At 40.1% G+C, this 14,290-nt stretch overlaps 1 protein-coding gene across 1 annotated transcript; it reads left to right on the top strand.

Moving 5' to 3' along the window:
- Positions 1-5,487: 5,487 nt before the first annotated feature.
- Positions 5,488-11,983, top strand: LOC311224344 (uncharacterized protein; the record flags this gene model as incomplete). The annotated part of the gene is made up of 3 exons (XM_084309301.1): positions 5,488-5,511; positions 7,006-7,495; positions 11,462-11,983. The coding sequence occupies exons 2-3, from the start codon at positions 7,013-7,015 to the stop codon at positions 11,981-11,983; spliced, it is 1,005 nt and encodes a 334-aa protein (XP_084165427.1). The 5' UTR covers positions 5,488-5,511; positions 7,006-7,012.
- Positions 11,984-14,290: the final 2,307 nt, after the last annotated feature.

Below are 14,290 nucleotides of genomic sequence, written 5' to 3'. Positions count from 1 at the left end.
ATTTTGTTTAGTAACACAGGTGTGATGTGTAATCTGTGAAGAATTTTATATTGTGTTTCTCTTAGATATCAGATATCAAGTTATCAATATCAATTGTAAGATTTATTTAGGATAACTAAAGACAGGACTTTACTAAAGGTTGAAACTCACAGTAATTTCTTCCAGAACAAGCTTAAAATAGCTAAGGATATGATCATTTGTCTGTCTATATCGTGTCTGTTTCTCTCTCTCTCTCTCTCTCTCTCTCTCTCTCTCTCTCTCTCTCTCTCTCTCTCTCTCTCTCTCTCTCTCTCTCTCTCTCTCTCTCTCTCTCTCTCTCTCTCTCTCTCTCTCTCTCTCTCTCTCTCTCTCTCTCTCTCTCTTTCTCTCTATACATATTGTTCACACTATGGTGAGGCATGAGACATGGTGTTTTCACATTCAAGTGGTTAGGGCTGGGCGATATAACGATAATTATCGCGATATATTTTAATAATCGATATCGGGGGGGGGGGGATATCGGAAATATAAAAAAATATTTCTTTTAACCCAGAGACAGTGGACAGACTTGTATTTCTTGCCTGCAACTTAAAGTAATGGCTTTGCTTGTCCAAATGACAATACTGACCAAATTGAGATTTATTTATCTCTTGTCCATTTATTTTGTTTGCTTTCTAATGTAAAATACAGTTTGAAACCGTCTGTACACAGTAGGCTATGTGTTTCAAGTTTCAAGTTCAAGTTTCTTTATTAGTTGTCATACAGAAGTACAGAATACTTTTATACAAAATGCTTCTTTCTGTTACGCTCCAGAGACTGTGCTAGGCAAAAATAGATAAGTATAAAATAAGTATACCAAGTATAAAATAGAAGTCAAGTACGTAGACAACATTTTTCAGTATATACATATATACAATGCTCAATGTAGAGTAGAAGTAACTGAGTTACCATACAATATACTATACAGTGCAAAGGATGAGGTACAATTTACAGTAAGGTGTAATGAGGTATGGGTTGTAGTGCAAATTCTTTACCAATAAATATAAAGTGTGCTTAGGTGTTCTAAAGTGGTTAAAGTGGGTGCTGCAGTGAGTTGTATGTTTAAAGTGAGTGTATGCGTGTGGATGTGTGTGCTGTGAGCTGTGAGTGCATTTGATGGTTGTTACATATTGTTATTGTTCGTTGAGCATCCTGATGGCCTGGGGATAGAAGCTTCTTCTGAGTCTCTCTGTGCTTGCCATGAGACTGCGGTATCGCTTGCCTGACCGCAGCAGTTTAAAGAGGCAGTTGTTTGGGTGGCTCGAGTCTTTGATAATTATCTTAGCCTTGCCCATGCACTGCTTGTTGTAAATGCCCTGGAGAGTGGGAAGCCCCCCTCCAATTGTGCGTTCGGCTGAACGGGCCACTCTCTGTAGTCTGCTACGGTCATGTGCGGTGCTATTCCCAAACCAGGAGGTGATATTGCCAGTCAGGATGCTCTCTATTGTGCATGAGTAGAAGTTCTTAAGGATATTCTGACTGACTTGGAACTTCCTTAGGCGCCTGAGGAAGTAGAGGCGTTGCTGTGCCTTCTTCACAACACTGTCAATGTGTGTGGTCCATGTCAAGTCCTCGGATATGTGGACTCCGAGGTACTTAAAACTGTTCACTCTCTCAACCGGTGCCCCGTCGATGCTGAGGGGGCTGTAGTCCCTGACCCCCGACCTCCTAAAGTCCACAATCATCTCCTTTGTTTTGCTGACGTTCAGGGAGAGGCTGTTCTCTTGACACCATCCCGCTAGAACCTTGACCTCCTCCAGGTAGGCCCTCTCGTCGTTTGCAGAGATCAGGCCCACCACTACTGTGTCGTCAGCAAATTTGATGATTGTGTTGTTGTTCCGCTGTGCCACACAGTCATGTGTGTACAGGGAGTAGAGGAGGGGACTCAGAACACAGCCCTGGGGGGCCCCTATGTTGAGAGTGATGGATGAGGAGGTGCAGTTGCCTGCTCTCACCACCTGGGGTCTGCCCGTCAGGAAGTCCAAGACCCACTGGCAGAGGTCATAGTTCAAGCCCAGGTCCCTGAGCTTGGCTATGAGTTTGGAGGGGACTATGGTATTGAATGCTGAGCTGTAGTCGATGAACAGCATTCTCACATAGTTCCCCTGCCTCTTATCCAGGTGTGATGCTGCTGTGTGCAGCACATGGGCTATGGCGTCCTCCGTGGACCTGTTGGGGCGGTATGCAAATTGCAGGGGGTCCAGGTTGATGGGGAGGGAGGAGCAGATGTAGCCCTTTACTAGCTTCTCAAAGCACTTCATGGCTATGGAGGTGAGAGCTATAGGGCGGTAGTCGTTGAGGCAAGCAGGCTTGGATTTTTTGGGTACAGGGATAATAGTGTGCTAGCAGAGCTAGTCTCCAGTCACGAGTCACGGTGCACATGTGCGGTGGTTTGTCCACCAAAAAAGCGCCAAAAGATAGAAAAGAAACTAGCAGAGCCAGAACTGTTCAACTCCCCTGGTGCCACAGCCAGCAGAGAAGCCTGTTTACTTTCGCTTTCAAACCAGCTGCAGCCTGAGAACTGCAGTGTGAGGGTCTGTAACACTAAAGATGGCGGCAACGACAAAGAATTGCTGCAAAATAAACATACATCTGTTGTTTAAAAATATATATATATATTTTTTAATACTTATAACAATATCGATAATTATGGATATCGCGTGATATGATATTGTTATCGATATCGCGATATCATTTTTGGCCATATCGCCCAGCCCTACAAGTGGTTATAGTGTAACAGAGTATTTTCTGTTTCCCAAATAATAGATTCTTATCAAACTGGTGAACTACACGCCTGTAGCCCCTAAAGCTGCTAAAATACACATTTTGTACACTGTTTTGTTTCTAGAAGTAGAGCAGGTTGGAAACCCTGAGTATTACTCTCCCCAAAACCAAGACTTCTCCCCAAGCAGAAACAATTTATGAGTAACGCATACCTACTCCCATTATGGGCGGTAAGTGTGTACACAAAGTTAAAACACAGATATACACATTCTCTCCTCAAGTAGATAATGTTTTTTTTGGGTTATCAATGAATAAAACATTTTACATGTATTAACTCTAGAATTGCCACAGTTATCTACAATAGCAACGATAAAGAAGTGCCAACCACATATTATTATAATAATTCATCCAGTTTTCTTGTAAGTGTTTTGGTTAATCAGAGTGTTTACCAATCGTATTGTAGCGACCTGGGGATTTGGGTCGGTTGGTCAGTTGAGCTGTCACTCAACACTCCGCCATCCCGGCGCTGGCGGCGTCCCTATTGGACGCGCCAGCCGCGGGTTGACAGAGTCAAAAGTGCACGGGCTGACCTGGGGAGGTATAAGTGGGTGGGGCACCCAGCGTGCACTCTCTTGGGGCATGGGAAATGGTAGCAATGAGTCCCATAATGGAGAACTGTGAATAAAGACTTGCACTGAGAACTACCAACCTGCCTCGAGAGTCGTCTTATAACGTTGGAAACCACGAACGTTACAGTATATTATCGTTTTTTTTTTTTTACAATAATATTACATCACTAACAAAATAACAAAAGAAAATATACTAATTTAATCAGATTAATCACTTTATTCAAATTGAGGATTTAGTTTGAGGATATAGAAAAAATAAATAAAAAATTTATAAAAAAGAAATTGAAATATTTTTTTATTAACGAAGGTTCGAACGTCCATTCGAAAAACCCTGACGAAGTTTGAATAACTTTATTCAAATTGAGGATTTAGTTTGAGGATAAAAAAAAATTATAATTTTTTTTTTTTAATTTGAATTTTTTTATTAAAAAAAAAGGTTCGAACGTCCGTTCGCAGAACCCTGACGAAGTTTGAATTCCAAAAACAGGCTTCGGGGACAGCCTTACCAAACATTATTTATATTATTCAAATGGACTCAAACATGTTCCGTTGTGATGTCACAGTATGATGTCATAATAGAACATTCTAGAACATTTGTGATGTCACAGTATGATGTCATAATAGAACATTCTAGAACATTTGTGTCATAATAGAACATTCTAGAACATTTGTGATGTCACAAATTGATGTCATAATAGAACATTCTAGAACATTTGTGATGTCACAGTATGATGTCATAATAGAACATTCTAGAACATTTGTGATGACACAGTATGATGTCATAATAGAACATTCTAGAACATTTGTGTTCTATATATATTCAACAATTCTCTCAGAAATTCTCTTCTTCTTCTCATCTTGAAACAGTACTGAACAGTAGGCTACCGCTACTGAACAGATAGACTAAACAACATAGATTGAAGCCTGCATTTCTCAACCAAGGTGCCTACCGTTTTGCTGTGGAAAGGTGAGTGTCCACAACGGCTAGCTAGCTGTTCTACTTGAATACTGAATGTTAATATTGAATCAGACAATATTGAATACTGAATGTTAATTCAGGTTGACAGTTGACAGGGGGCTGGAAAGTTGATTTAATAAAAGAAAAAATACTCATTTAATCAGATTAATCACTTTATTCAAATTGAGGATTTAGTTTGAGGATATATAAAAAATCCGTTCGAAGAACCCTGACGAAGTTTGAATCCCAAAAACAGGCTTCGGGGACAGCCTTAACATTATTATTTATATTATTCAAATGTCCCTCAAACATGTTCCGTTGTGATGTCACAGTATGATGTCATAATAGAACATTCTAGAACATTTGTTGTATAATAGAACATTCTAGAACATTTGTGATGTCACATTGGTCATAATAGAACATTCTAGAACATTTGTGATGTCACAGTATGATGTCATAATAGAACATTCTAGAACATTTGTGATCTCACAGTATGATGTCATAATAGAACATTCTAGAACATTTGTGATGTCACAGTATGATGTCATAATAGAACATTCTAGAACATTTGTGATGTCACAGTATGATGTCATAATAGAACATTCTAGAACATTTGTGTTCTATATATAATAATAATAATAATAATAACAATACATCTATTTTATATAGCGCTTTATATATTCAACAATTCTCTCTGAAGATCTCATTGTGCATCTTTGAACAGTACTTAACAGTAGCTACTGAACAGATAGACTAAACAACATAGATTGAAGCCTGCATTTCTCAACCAAGGTGCCTTGCCTACCGTTTTGTTGTGGAAAGGTGAGTGTCCACAACGGCTAGCTAGCTGTTCTACTTGAATACTGAATGTTAATATTGAATCAGACCATATTGAATACTGAATATTAATTCAGATTGACAGTTGACATCATTTGACAGTTGACACATTGAGGGATAATAATGTGGTATGTGTTTAATTACATTGTATTACATTAATTTTTCAATATGGGATACACAACATGACGGGGTAATTTGTGACCTTAAATTCCACGTTCACCGCGTAGGAAGGGTAAAAACTACATTTCCCATAATGCCACCGACTACAGCCACCCCCCACACTGTAAATTAACATGACGAAATGAAACTCAAACATCACGGGCGGGAGAAGGCATCGCTGCGTCGGTGAGCCTAAAGTTAAAACTAACTAACTTTAAATTGTACGATTTTTGTGTCAATTACATGTTTCTTCTCTATGAATCAGAATGTATTTGTATTGTATAGACACTGTTCTAGTGAGTAAAACACTGTTTAAACGTTGTAAGGTTAGTGAGGGCTATAGCGCGGGTTAACGAAGAAGAGGCAGGAAGTGAAAAGAAAAGTTTGTAAAAGTTGCGATTCTCGCCTTTTGTGCTGCTGGCATCATTCGCATTTTATTGCGTTAATTTAACTTAGCTAGTTGTTATAGGACAAAGACATCGTTAAAACGTCTTTAACAGTAGTTGTGATTATTTTCCTACGCGCATTCGTCACAGTCCGGGGTTATACACCGGACCCCCAGCTAAATGAGGAATAACATTAGCCTTTAACGTTACTAAGCTAAATGAGGAATAACATTAGCCTTTAACGTTACTAGTTTATGACTGTTTATGACGCTAGACAATAACGTTAGGCTAATTGATTTCTTCTCATCTGTACTAAAACATATTGTATGTTTTAGTAAAAGCAAACATCTGGGGGAGGGGGTTGGGTTGATAGGGGAACTACGCTAAATTTCAGAATTCATACATCTCTCCAAAAACGAGTGTTAAAACTCAAACTTGTGATGTCGTCAACTCAAGTTTGAAGCTGCTCCATAGACAATGCATTGGGACATATTTTTATAGATGACACTGACTGAGCATCATGGGGGAATGTTCTGGGTTCGTACATGTTTCTGTTTCAGAACTGAGGTCACTACTATAGGATCAAGTTCATTTGGATATAAAAACAAAAGTTATGTGGGTCCACAAAATCAGTCTCCCATTCATTGTCAATGGAGCAGCCTTTATTCTTGATGACATCACAAGTTTGATTCTTACTTCTCTGGTTTCTGGCTTTAGCAGAGTAGCTCCTCCTCCCATGTTCACAAATATTGATTGAACTGTCTTAGGCCATGGAAATAAAATTTTCAATTTTTTTTATTTGAGTTCAGAATCAGAAAGGTCTTTATTGCCAAGTAGTTTTCACATACAAGGAATTTGATTTGGTCGTTTTCGGTGCAACAGATAATAAGATATCTTATCATTTATCAATCAATATCTGAAATAAAAAGGAAAAAAACTCGACACTGTAGCACTCAAGTCTAAACACTTTGATGAACATTGTTACTCAGCTGATAAGAGTTGTACCCTTCCTACTGACTTGTTGTACAAAACTCGGTTTGGATAAAAGCATTGACCAGCTAAATGACTAAATGTGAATGTATAACAAGGTGGAATAAAATAAAATGGAATATAAACTAAGTTAAAATAGAAGCATAATAGAATATTATATAATTATGAAAAGAAAAATAGGCCAGGACAACTGTAAAATCCTATGAAATAGGAGTCTGTGGTCTAGTCTGTGTGTCAAGTTTGTGGTCCTTGACATGAAGATGTTTTGAGAACCACTAATAAGTGACTTGTACTCCCTCCCCAGGTAGAGGATGGTCATGAAGGGACAGAAGCGCAAATGCCTGTCGGACCGCGAGGACGCCGGAGGGGCGGGACAGCGCCAGTCCGTCTGGTACATTTCCCTGGACAAGCACCAGCGTGGCCAGAAGTTACGTGAACCCAGCCTACGACGCTCCGTCCTCATAGCGAACACGCTCAGGCAAATCACACTTGAGATCAGCGAGCCTCGCTCTCCCGACGCGGATCCGCCGTCGCCGTGGGATTGGGAATGCCACGAGGGAGACAGGGTCTCCGACAGCAGCGTCGAGGTGATGAGGTCCAGCGATCTCGGGGACTTGACCGCGGACGACCTGTTCCATGATATAGACACGTCCCTGCTGGAGAGAGAGATGTGCCTGCCGTCCTTCTCCTCGTTCAGCCCGTCCTCCTCTCCCTCCCTCTGTTCTCCCTTCTCCGGCCAGAGTCACCTGAGAGACATGCACGACTTGGAGCATCTAATGGAGATACTGGTAGAAGCCTGATTTTTTTCTCTCTCTCCGTCTCTCTCTCTGGTTTCTGAACAAGACAGAAGTGGGCTGATCCTGAAATGGACTTTGACGGAATGACTTAAACCCCCCATTTTATATTGTATTCGTTACCGAAGGCTGAATAATCAGACTTGTTAAACTTAGAATGATATATAAGTCTCTCCCCAAGGCCACAGGAGGGACTCTCCGAACGCCCACCCCAGGCACCCAACCAGAGAGGGAGAAAGTGAGCAGGAGGGACTCTCCGAACGCCCAGCCGAGGCACCCAACCAGAGAGGGAGAAAGTGAGCAGGAGGGACTCTCCGAACGCCCACCCCAGGCACCCAACCAGAGAGGGAGAAAGTGAGCAGGAGGAATCGGGCTAGAAGCCAGAGATGATGGGTGGTGACTGGCAACGTGTTCCCCCTGGAAGAAAGCTACAGTCATAAGGTGTTAGCATCTAGATGTAATCTAATAGAAGTATACTGTATATATTATATATCTATTCCAGTAAATGTATTATGGCTTTTAGTAAGTTGGTATTGTAAAAGAATGGTTTGTGGGGAATCCCCAGTTGATCAAAGCCCATGGTGCTTTCAGAGTTCTGAGAACGTGTGTGTGTGAGGTTGTTTGAAGGTAAGGACGTTTGAAAAACGTTTTAACTTTTAATACTAAAAGGTCATGTCTTCTGTGAAGAAATCTCTAGAACCTCACTTTCTCATCGAGTTATAAACGGAGCACAGTTACAGATGCACGGGTCAGGTTGCCACACGCGTTATGACAGCAGTAACTACTATGCACTACATTACCTGGTGGGAATGGAATGCAGGTCAAGGTTTCTAAGAGTACCCATTTCACTTGTGTCAGATTTATGTCTGTTACGAAGCGGTTTACAGAACCCAGGGCCACGATGTGTACTACAGTGGTGTGAAACACTGTCGATCCTATGTGTGGTTTAACTTATTTCTAGGGATGCACCGATACTTGTATCGGATATTGGTCCGATACCGGGTTCAAATAGAATATTGGTATCGGAGAATTTCCCCCGATAGTAAGATCCAATACCAAGAAACATGTCCAACATGCCAGAAATCAAAGCAACGTGACTTGATTTGTTGCATTGTTGACAACTTAACTCTCTAATGGAGAAACATGTATTATATCGCCATAATATTGTGTCCAATGACCCCAGAATGACAGTCGAAGTCTATACTGTTCATTAAAAGTAATGGATCGGTATTCTGTATCAGTCAATACCCAAAGCCAAGGTATCACTTTATCTATATCGGGCCTGGAAAAGTTGGATCGGTGCATCCCTATTTCTACAATCAATAACAAATGCGCAACCAACAGTCGTGCATACATTAATAAATCATCGATGATATCACAATAACGTTTCAAAAACGTATTTCCATTGTGGTCCTCAAAATGGTCCTGTTTGCCATTATTTTATTCGAACAACCACTGCAACGGTTCCTATTGTACTCGAAGTCCCACTGATGTCATTCTGTTTCGGTTCGGTCTCCATGTTTTATCTGGGTTCCACCTCTGAATTATGCAACTGCACTTTCGTTAATATGCATAGTTTAGTTCCCAGACACATGAGAGTGCATTGTGTGTACAAGGTGAATGGTTTCAGAAAGCTCATCGATAACAATGTCCGTCTTGTTACATTTCTGTCCCGTTTAAATGGAGTAAAGTTTCTTTCTATGCAAAAGTGGTGGTCTCTGAAAGGAGCAGTTTCAAACTGCGACATTTGTTAAGGGTCATTTAAGCAAGTACAATATTTAACATTTTTATTTGGATTAAGATATATTAATGTGCCAATATGCTAATTATTTAATTTAACTGATTTAAATAATATTTGCATGGTTATATTATGAATTGTGGGAGGTAATACCCAGACACTGAAATTCGTTTTTTTAAAGGCATGAATGAACCGAAATATCTATTCTATGTAATGTTCTTGTTTTTAATAAAATATGAAAATGGAACTTTGTTTAATTTCCTCTATTACACATCATTTCATTACTGGTTGGAGCTATATACTATTTTAATTTACCAGATGAAAACAGTAATTATGTATGATTGTTATGCTATTATACTCAAATATCTTCACTGCTACCTTGTAATGACCTTACCCTTGTAGTCATTCATGAAGATTATTTTAGATTTGAGTTATATGGCAAAGTAAAATTAAATGAAAGGTGCTGTAAGTGGTATTTTTTGTTTGTTAAAATAAGTAGCCTACATGTTAAAATAATAGCTCTACATTCCGACAGCCATCACTAATATAGTGTTTGGTCAGTAACATGGGGGTCTCAGTCCCTCTGCAGTAAAAATATATTTTTTCTGGTCTCATTCCCACTATCCTATCAGAGAACTCCACACTGGAAAAAAATAAATAAAAACTAGTTTTAAGCAAATAAGTTAAATAATCTGCCAGTGCCATTAGCAAATGTGATTTATTGAAAAAAGTAAAAACACATTTGTATAGAAATAAAGTGAAAAAGTTCTGTTTACTGCAAAGCAGGGACTGGGAGACCCATGTTACTGACCAAACACTATATTAGTGATGGCTGTTAGAATGTAGTTATTACACTTATTTATATAAAAATAGGTCGGGCCTATTTTTGAGTAACGCATACCTACTCCCATTATGGGCGGTAAGTGTGTACACAAAGTTAAAACACAGATATACACATTCTCTCCTCAAGTAGATAATGTTTTTTTTGGGTTATCAATGAATAAAACATTTTACATGTATTAACTCTAGAATTGCCACAGTTATCTACAATAGCAACGATAAAGAAGTGCCAACCACATATTATTATAATAATTCATCCAGTTTTCTTGTAAGTGTTTTGGTTAATCAGAGTGTTTACCAATCGTATTGTAGCGACCTGGGGATTTGGGTCGGTTGGTCAGTTGAGCTGTCACTCAACACTCCGCCATCCCGGCGCTGGCGGCGTCCCTATTGGACGCGCCAGCCGCGGGTTGACAGAGTCAAAAGTGCACGGGCTGACCTGGGGAGGTATAAGTGGGTGGGGCACCCAGCGTGCACTCTCTTGGGGCATGGGAAATGGTAGCAATGAGTCTGATACTGCAACCCATAATGGAGAACTGTGAATAAAGACTTGCACTGAGAACTACCAACCTGCCTCGAGAGTCGTCTTATAACGTTGGAAACCACGAACGTTACAGTATATTATCGTTTTTTTTTTACAATACTATTACATCACTAACAAAATAACAAAAGAAAAAAGACTAATTTAATCAGATTAATCACTTTATTCAAATTGAGGATTTAGTTTGAGGATATAGAAAAAATAAATAAAAAATGTATAAAAAAGAAATTGAAATATTTTTTTTATTTCAATTTTTTAATTAACGAAGGTTCGAACGTCCATTCGAAAAACCCTGACGAAGTTTGAATAACTATTCAAATTGAGGATTTAGTTTGAGGATAAAAAAAAATTATAAATTATTTTTTTTTATTTGAATTTTTTTATTAAAAAAGAAGGTTCGAACGTCCGTTCGCAGAACCCTGACGAAGTTTGAATTCCAAAAACAGGCTTCGGGGACAGCCTTACCAAACATTATTTATATTATTCAAATGGACTCAAACATGTTCCGTTGTGATGTCACAGTATGATGTCATAATAGAACATTCTAGAACATTTGTGATGTCACAGTATGATGTCATAATAGAACATTCTAGAACATGTGTCATAATAGAACATTCTAGAACATTTGTGATGTCACAGTATGTCATAATAGAACATTCTAGAACATTTGTGATGTCACAGTATGATGTCATAATAGAACATTCTAGAACATTTGTGATGACACAGTATGATGGCATAATAGAACATTCTAGAACATTTGTGTTCTATATATATTCAACAATTCTCTCAGAAATTCTCATCTTGAAACAGTACTGAACAGTAGGCTATACCGCTACTGAACAGATAGACTAAGAGGATGGTCATGAAGGGACAGAAGCGCAAATGCCTGTCGGACCGCGAGGACGCCGGAGGGGCGGGACAGCGCCAGTCCGTCTGGTACATTTCCCTGGACAAGCACCAGCGTGGCCAGAAGTTACGTGAACCCAGCCTACGACGCTCCGTCCTCATAGCGAACACGCTCAGGCAAATCACACTTGAGATCAGCGAGCCTCGCTCTCCCGACGCGGATCCGCCGTCGCCGTGGGATTGGGAATGCCACGAGGGAGACAGGGTCTCCGACAGCAGCGTCGAGGTGATGAGGTCCAGCGATCTCGGGGACTTGACCGCGGACGACCTGTTCCATGATATAGACACGTCCCTGCTGGAGAGAGAGATGTGCCTGCCGTCCTTCTCCTCGTTCAGCCCGTCCTCCTCCTTCATAGGGATGCACCGATACTTGTATCGGATATTGGTCCGATACCGGGTTCAAATAGAATATTGGTATCGGAGAATTTCCCCCGATAGTAAGATCCAATACCAAGTGTTGTGAAGGATCAGATTAAACCGAATATATATATTTATTTATGGATATATATTTAATAGTATTTGTATATCGTTTGATATCCCTTGTATATTCCTTGTACATATACACTGAATATCCCTTTAGTCTACTAACAGCCCATAATAGTTTCATTCTACCATTGGACAAGAACCTGGCGCCAGCAGCCAAGCCCCTTGGTTCAAGTTCAATCGTGCCGACGAACATGTCGTTACAAGCCAGGTTCCGCGTAGGAATACGTCTGGCGAAATACGAATGGTAATATTTGTTCACAGCGCATATATATATGGCGCAAGTAAAGTAGAACTTTCTTTTAGTCCATTAGTCCTTTACCCTCCAACCTAGTAACAGATGTGAAGCCTCACCCACGACCCACGTGTGGTGCAGTATGGCCTACTTGGCCTCAGAATAGGCATTGAGACATTGTGTGGATTAATAGTTGAATTGTCATAGTTTGGCACTATACCGTCGAGTGGGACGTATTTCTATTAAGTTAATAATAGTCTATTATGTATGGTGCATCGTTCGGTTAGAGTTATAAAGTGAGCAGTACCCCCATCGTTCCTGGCATTATCTAGAGTCTTAACCAGGCTGGGCAGACCACGTGTGGTGCTTTCATCCGAGGAGTTCTGGGCCAGGACGAGTGGACCTGTACGTTGGATTACTTTACCCGGACGACGGCGAGCCCTACACGGCTTGGATTATCTACTTGCTTTGGGTGCTTTGATTATGCCATGGATAACAGCCAACACTGCTGAGTGTTGGAACTACCCCCCCGAGAGGAGTCCAGGTGAGACGGCGCTCTACCCCGAGTGAGGTCGCCTCACGTCTCTTCGTTGTGGACCGGCAGCTACCGTCTACAAGAGGGCCCAGCTGTATTCATCTGTGGACCGAGGTTCTGTGGGCACCGTGTTCAGCACTCTGAATTCTCCCAAGAAATCGTTGGCCAGATGGGATATCGCCAGCGGCTCTCCTAACCCCCCCCCCCCTACTGACTTACAACCAGCGGGACCCCCCTTTAGAGTATCCAGCTATAATCATTTAAGTACCATCGCTATAGTTCCCTAAAGAACCAGGTTGTATACTTGCTCCCTGCGTAACCAGAGATTGGACATTCAATGTTGATTTGCCTACGAATACTCATTTGCCTTACAAGTGCATTCAAATCATAAATGTCATTAAGTGAACGTTGTATATACCCTTTGCTATATAAAATATTCGATTTATACATTTGTGTGGATTTCGTTTCATCAGGTGGGAAAGTGTTCATCATATCTATATCATGTACTGTGTGGCCAGTAGTTAAAGTACATAATCGGTAGTGGTTTAATGATACCATACTTATCAATACAGTCAGGGAATTGTACCCCTCAGTTACACCAAGAAACATGTCCAACATGCCAGAAATCAAAGCAACGTGACTTGATTTGTTGCATTGTTGACAACTTAACTCTCTAATGGAGAAACATGTATTATATCGCCATAATATTGTGTCCAATGACCCCAGAATGACAGTCGAAGTCTATACTGTTCATTAAAAGTAATGGATCGGTATTCTGTATCAGTCAATACCCAAAGCCAAGGTATCACTTTATCTATATCGGGCCTGGAAAAGTTGGATCGGTGCATCCCTATTTCTACAATCAATAACAAATGCGCAACCAACAGTCGTGCATACATTAATAAATCATCGATGATATCACAATAACGTTTCAAAAACGTATTTCCATTGTGGTCCTCAAAATGGTCCTGTTTGCCATTATTTTATTCGAACAACCACTGCAACGGTTCCTATTGTACTCGAAGTCCCACTGATGTCATTCTGTTTTGGTTCGGTCTCCATGTTTTATCTGGGTTCCACCTCTGAATTATGCAACTGCACTTTCGTTAATATGCATAGTTTAGTTCCCAGACACATGAGAGTGCATTGTGTGTACAAGGTGAATGGTTTCAGAAAGCTCATCGATAACAATGTCCGTCTTGTTACATTTCTGTCCCGTTTAAATGGAGTAAAGTTTCTTTCTATGCAAAAGTGGTGGTCTCTGAAAGGAGCAGTTTCAAACTGCGACATTTGTTAAGGGTCATTTAAGCAAGTACAATATTTAACATTTTTATTTGGATTAAGATATATTAATGTGCCAATATGCTAATTATTTAATTTAACTGATTTAAATAATATTTGCATGGTTATATTATGAATTGTGGGAGGTAATACCCAGACACTGAAATTCGTTTTTTTAAAGGCATGAATGAACCGAAATATCTATTCTATGTAATGTTCTTGTTTTTAATAAAATA

The sequence above is a fragment of the Notolepis coatsorum genome (genome assembly GCF_963971535.1).
Source record: "Notolepis coatsorum genome assembly, chromosome: 1".
Lineage (NCBI taxonomy): Eukaryota > Metazoa > Chordata > Actinopteri > Aulopiformes > Paralepididae > Notolepis > Notolepis coatsorum.
This window is presented reverse-complemented; position numbering and strand designations above follow the sequence as displayed.